The sequence below is a fragment of the Odontomachus brunneus genome, unplaced genomic scaffold (assembly GCF_010583005.1).
Source record: "Odontomachus brunneus isolate Ranch 3 - 2012 unplaced genomic scaffold, Obru_v1 Obru_scaffold_167, whole genome shotgun sequence".
Lineage (NCBI taxonomy): Eukaryota > Metazoa > Arthropoda > Insecta > Hymenoptera > Formicidae > Odontomachus > Odontomachus brunneus.
Window position 1 is genome coordinate 580,532 of NW_022639617.1, and position 6,510 is coordinate 587,041.

Consider the following 6,510-nt stretch of genomic DNA (forward strand, 5'->3'; position numbering starts at 1 on the left):
CTCTCTCTCTCTCCCCCCTCCCTCCCTCCCTTTCTCCCTCAACTCTCTCTCACATTCAAATTTCAAATCGTCAATTAATCACTAACGTAATATATTTACAGGCGTTTATTTATGTGTCGACAGTCTACGCCAATTGTCATGCACGACATAACGACGAGCGTTTCTACACATATCCTATCGATCACAAAATATTTCTTTCACTAACGGACAATTTATCCGAAGAAGTAGCCAGCAAAACAATCTCCAGGTGAGTTTGTAATCATGTTCTTTGCTCCATTCTTTTTTTTGTACCAGTGAATAAAAAAACACACATCTGTTAGTCCCCGTGTGAAGGGAAATTAAAAGTAGAGATGTGCGAACTATTCGAATTCGAATCGAATCTAATAATTAAAGTTAATTCAATCTCAATATAATAATTAAAGTTGTAATAATTATTAATTATAATAATCTCAAAGTTATAATTGAATGCGTATAACTTAAATTTTTTCGAGAAAAATTTCACTTAGAAAATAAATCGACTTTTTACTCATATAGAATCGAATCAAATGAAATTCGATTCGATTCGAATTCGAATCCCTATGATTCGAATCTGAATAATTTCCTTTTAATTTGAAAATTTCGAACGAAAAGATTCTAATACGAATCGCGCACATTAGCATTAACGAAGAACTATTAAAGGCATCCAGCCTTACAGGAATTAGCATGACTTGAACAGTTTGCTATACATTAAGATTTTCTTCAAAAATATTAAAAGAAGATAATGGCTTCTAGATACTGGAACTCTTACAGACAACTGTCGGATCGATATGTGTCGTTGCGCAGCTTTCAAGGCTGGAACTGTATTCCATATACATTTACCAACTATATATTATATCTCTTACCTTAAAATGAATTGATATCACATGATTAATGTTATCTTACTCATACTGAAGTCACTATTTTCATATTGAATTCAATGATTATGTTAATTAAAAATTCTTTTAACGATTCGATTCGATTCGGGTGAAATTTGATCGATTCGATTCGATTCGAATTCGAAATTAAACCTCAGATTCGATTCGATTCGGCATTAAAAATCTTTGATTCGTACATTTCTAATTAAGAGAAAGCAACTACAATAAGCTGTAAAAAAATCACGAAAAAATCATGATAGGGAAAAGTCCGTTCAGATATAGGCGTTGCTTCACAGTGTCTTCTCCCAATGGCCGAATGTCTACACGTACACCAAAGCCATCGCGGAATCGCTGCTGAAAGAGGCGAGCGAAGACATTCCGATTGGAATATATAGGCCTGCCTCAAGTGAGAAAAATGCACTATCGCAATTGCACTTCACAAATTTACTTTAATTAGATTAAGTAACAGATAGGGAACGATAACAAAGTATTTTCGGTTCATTTAAGAATAACCCTAATAATTTAGCGATATTGAACATCTCACTTTCTCTCTCAGTATATGAACATATACACAAAAAAAATATTGTAACTGAATTGATCAACAGCATCATAACTGGAGTAAATTTTCTTGATTCCAGAAAAGCATTTATTAAAATTATTAAAAAGCAGTTATTAAAACAATATGTGTGTGTTGATGTATTAGTTTTAATATTATTATATATTGGAAAAGATTTACTCCAATTATAAACTAAGTTTCCTCCAATCAGACTAGTTCTATTAATATTAATACAACAGTATTTATTGTGTATGTAAGTATCGATCCTAAATCGTTCGTTAATTTTTCAATCTAGTCGTTTCTACTGCCCGCGACCCGATCGCGGGATGGGTAGACAACTACTATGGGCCAAACGGAGTATCGGCGTTCTATTACAAGGGTCTAATGCGATTTATGATTGGTGATCCCAACTGTACGGCGAACATCGTACCCGCCGACATTACCGTGAACGCTCTAATCGCCACTGCTTGGGATGTTTTCACTCAGTCGCACAGGTATGATCCGAAAAGATGGAGACTCGCGGAAACCCGCGTGGTCTGAAAAGAGATTCGAAGAATTTCAAGTCTCTGTAGACACAGATAGTTGAGAAGTTAACCAGGCCGCACAAATTTCTAAAGACGTCATATTTTCTTTTTTAACACATCCTTTAAACATTTTCTAGACATCTTTTAAAAGTCTGCGCAGTCTGAGTAAACAGATTCGACGATGAAATGAAGACGGATATTTGTTTCAAGCTTCGGATCTTTCATTTTGTTCTCGAGAAATGAGAAAATCCGTTCTTATATGTGCATTTTTCGTTTCAATGAACATTTCAGATCCTTGCGGCGAGGAATCACTCTCTCATTAAGATCTGACTTCAAACAAACGATCGCATTTATTCCGTCTTGTCAACGTTGGGATAAATATATAATTCTTTCGTTTCATCCGAACTGTTGCAGACGAGGCGATAAAACGTTGATTTACAATCATGTGGCGACAAACGACGCCCGTTTGACTTGGGGCGAATATATGGACTATGGACAACAAAGCATGCAGAAATACCCGCTGAAGAACTGTTACTGGATGCCAACCATCACATTAATTAGAGAAAAATTAATATACAAAATATGCATTTGGTTAACTCACTTGTTGCCTGCTTTATTGATGGACGCTGTCCAAACGTGCAGAGGTGTTCGAGAAAGGTATCTCAAGGACTCTGTCGTGTCCCAAAATTCAAATCATATTCATTCTTCGCTTCTTTACAGCATATGGACGTTCTACAAGAAGATCCACAATTTTTCCAATGTCATTCACTACTTTACGACCAGGGAATGGACTTACACGAACGACAACATTCATGCGATGTGGCATCGTTTAAGCAAGGAGGATCAGCGTTTGCTGAACTTCAACATGAAGGGTTTCGACTGGCCGAAATACTTGGACAATCATATTAAAGGTCTACGCATTTATTTGCTCAAAGACGACATCAGCTCTTTGGAAGCCAGTCGCATCCGATGGAAAAGGTGATGATGTCAATCCGATAAAATATGATAATTATGAATTTGTATATATCACACACGCGCGCGGCATATATAGCATATTAATCTTTAGCATATCAATCATGGAGCAAAAAATTATATAAGTATGAATATTTAAAGCAGTGCGAAGTTAGTTGACAGTTAATGAAACAAACAAATTGCAGACTTTATTGGATACATCAAGCGGTGAGAATGATATTCACATTCGCCGTTCTTTGGTTCATCTGGAGGCTGGTCACGAAAATACTCGCATGAACGTCGCATTTAATGTTACGTATAGACATAATATTAACTCATGTATTATATACAAGCACCACGATACAGAGCTACATGATATAGAAATATATTGTGGAAAAGATCAAATGTGAATATATGTGTAATATTTCAGTTTAAAATAAATGTATGTGTGCTATCGCGAGAGAGATAAGATAATTGTAAAAAAATAAATGTATTCATGACATGTACATAATGACATATACACGTGATCTAAATTCATCAAAAAATTATTCAGTGCGATATAAGTGCAATACAGTGCAATACAGTACATATAAATATTCTATTTAATGGCCATCCAGAGCCATTGCACACAAAATGCATATACAAAACATAACAAAGCACAAATGTATGCACATAATTTCTTAGCTAAAATTTAATGAATGTACCTAAACAATAGTTCAATTTCCAATGTGAAAAAATAATCTTAGAAAAGTTTTTGACTCTTTGCGGCTCAAAAGACTCCAATGGCCTTTGACGTTGCTTTCTTTCCATCACTTCCAGCCCTTCTTATAGAATCCTAAACTTTTGCTACTCTGGTCAGTTTACCAAAGTAAGAAAAGTCAAGAAATTACTCCCACAAACAATTACAGCTCCCAAAAAGTAACGTAAAAAAAGTTGGTCGGACTTTAAACATGGTTTTGAATTCCATTTGATCTCGCTGATCATTTTAGGATTAATTCAAATTGAAATGTATGGAATCATTGACGATTGTTATGAAATACAAGTGTGCAATATAAAAAGCATTCTAATTGTGAAATCTTACTTTTGCACTTAAAATAATATTATGAATTTCAGATTATTCTGGATACATCAAGTGACAAAGATCGTGTTTATATCCATTATCTTTATGTTTGTCTGGAAGCTGTTTGCAAACATATTCTTTTAATCTATACTGGCTTATTCCACGCGCAATTATAATATCAATAAAGGAACTAAAACGATCACGATATAATTTCTGTGAAATGATAAACTAATATTTGTACAGAATTAATAATATGAATACTAATAATAATGCACTGATCTTGTACGTTTATCCATCTTTCTCCTTTATTTGTTCGTACTTGTTTTGTTGATTTTTTTGAACTGACTGAAATACCAGGAGCTTATAATCAACCAAGTTCTGCTGGTACTTAAAATCTGAAACAAAAAGGTATAATTTTGTTAATTAGATATCTAGGTTAAGATTTTATTTAAGAAATACATATATAAATCGTGTGAACTCTTCACGTTCGTTGCAAACTCAGAGATTTTTATGCCGACAACAATATATTAATTTTCGATCACAATGTTAAACGCAAATGTATGAAACATTTGTGAACTTACCTTCGATTCTTCTCGACCCGAACTAAATCTTCCGGTATGTACGTCACATCACACACTTCCGGTGTCCATCGAAATTGTATCCTCCGGGAACCGCGTCCAGCAAATGGCTATAAACTCTGGCAGATCTGAAACAAAAAGCAAGACTCTAGTTAGTTACATAAAGAGATGCAAACATATCAAGAATATATACAAGAGCTGTACATTTCTATTTTGTGAACTAGTAAAAAGGAAACGTGATAGTCACCCTGCTTGAGGTCACGTTGCCGCTGCTCGAGACGATCCTCAGTACGATCATCGCGCGTGCAATACCACGTAACATATCCCTTGTATCATATCAATACTATACATTATTTTATAATAATTAACCCCAGCTTGATGTTCAATCTCGGCTCCACAATATCGTAAAAAGAATCGCAAATCACTAGGGAGACTCGGTGTCAAGATAGCACAGATAATTCTAAAAGAATTCAATCGTATGACACCAAATCTGAGTTTATTTTTAGATGCAAAAAGAATTCTTTTCACTGAATTGAACTCTGAAGAATTCTTTTTGCATCTGAAAATGAACTCAGAATTGGCGACATATAACTGAATTTTTTAAATTCTCTTTGAATTCTATGTGCTATCTGAGAACTTTCGTAGCGATTAGCCGGCGATAGAAAACAGGTTGCAAAACGAAAGTCGTGTATGAGTTCAACAGTGTATGATCATTCTACATTGCAGCATCTTGGTGTTGCTCGTATTAATTGAGGTGTCAACGAATGGCGATATTTCTCGCCACGTGGTCTTCGTCATGTGTTTGGCCATCGCTATGTATATCACCACCGGAGCCCTCAGCTTGATCCGACGACTCTTGTCGACGATCGGCATGTTACTGTTAACTGGTCTGGCTAGAGTAATCCTGCTGGTCGGTCACACAGTATCAAGAAGCACTTTCAGACACCGAGCTACCAACGAGAGTTCGGAATTGTACACGGACTCCGAGGAAGATCGTGGAATTATGAGTGAAACGTCTCTAGAGTCAAAGCATTTTCCTCAAAATCCATCGCCGTATGGACAGGTCACTCAGAGCCAGACAAATCCTTGTCTCAATTTGCCGTGCTCAAACGTTACTAACTGTGTCTCAACAAATAACTAGGAAGAAACGAAATGTTAGTTAAAGTTGGATTAATTTCTGCCGATATTTGCCAGTAGAAAAACCAAAATGTTCTGCAGAAGTTTCTATGAAATAAACAAAGTACTTTTATACGCTCATTTCGAAGAAGCACATGTATTTTCACTTAAAAATTATAATTCAAACGCTAATCGTATCATACATGAAAAAAATAATATCTATACAATTAGATAAAATATAATTATACGCTTATATGCCAGAGAAAAAGGTGAGTTAGTAGCTACTTTTCAAGTGGGAATTTATATATATACGCCTAGAGCAAAAAGTATGAAATATACATTTTCAAACTTATAAAATTGTGCACAGTAAAGGTCAAAGAATACCGTGAAGATATGTCTCACACATATTTATAATTTTTTGATATTTCAGATACTACTCATTTAAACAGTTACATAATCTTTGTATTTTTCGCATGTAAATATAATAAACTTTCATAATATACATTTCGATAATATAAATATCGTAAGCAGCCTTAACTATGGAGGGTACAATTGGACGGAATATGTTATGAATCGTAAAAAACACTTGCGATAAATAATATACTCACTATAAATCGAATAATTCGTCTTATATATGGACGAACCAACAGTTAACGTCGATTAATTTGTCCTTTGAAGATAACTTTAAAAAAGCTACAATGTCGATCAACCTGCTTCTTGCAAGATTTTAAAAATGGCAGTACAACTACATATATATATATATATATATATATATATATATATATATATATATATATATATATATATATATATATATATATATATATATATC

General features: G+C 34.3%; 1 protein-coding gene and 1 long non-coding RNA gene across 5 annotated transcripts in view; one reads left to right on the plus strand and one right to left on the minus strand.

The window, feature by feature from the left end:
- The window catches only part of LOC116851151 (fatty acyl-CoA reductase wat-like), a 10,301-nt gene extending 7,022 nt beyond the window's left edge, over positions 1 to 3,279 (plus strand). The window contains exons 7-12 of the mRNA XM_032830265.1: positions 102 to 247; positions 1,190 to 1,299; positions 1,745 to 1,943; positions 2,388 to 2,630; positions 2,694 to 2,951; positions 3,131 to 3,279. Coding sequence (XP_032686156.1) covers positions 102 to 247; positions 1,190 to 1,299; positions 1,745 to 1,943; positions 2,388 to 2,630; positions 2,694 to 2,951; positions 3,131 to 3,221 — 1,047 coding nt within the window. The 3' untranslated portion in view covers positions 3,222 to 3,279. The remainder of the gene's footprint in view (positions 1 to 101; positions 248 to 1,189; positions 1,300 to 1,744; positions 1,944 to 2,387; positions 2,631 to 2,693; positions 2,952 to 3,130) is intronic.
- LOC116851159 lies at positions 1,896 to 5,340 on the minus strand. Of its 4 annotated transcripts, none has more exons than XR_004379533.1 (4): positions 4,810 to 5,340; positions 4,566 to 4,690; positions 2,575 to 4,379; positions 1,896 to 1,985 (listed from the first exon to the last, which is right to left on the minus strand). It is a non-coding gene; the product is annotated as an uncharacterized LOC116851159 (long non-coding RNA). The 4 variants fall into 4 exon arrangements; XR_004379535.1 differs by lacking the exon at positions 4,810 to 5,340 and having other exon boundaries at positions 2,575 to 2,705; positions 3,629 to 4,379; positions 4,566 to 4,715; XR_004379534.1 differs by lacking the exon at positions 4,810 to 5,340 and having other exon boundaries at positions 2,575 to 2,705; positions 2,770 to 4,379; positions 4,566 to 4,715.
- Between the last annotated feature and the right edge of the window lie 1,170 nt (positions 5,341 to 6,510).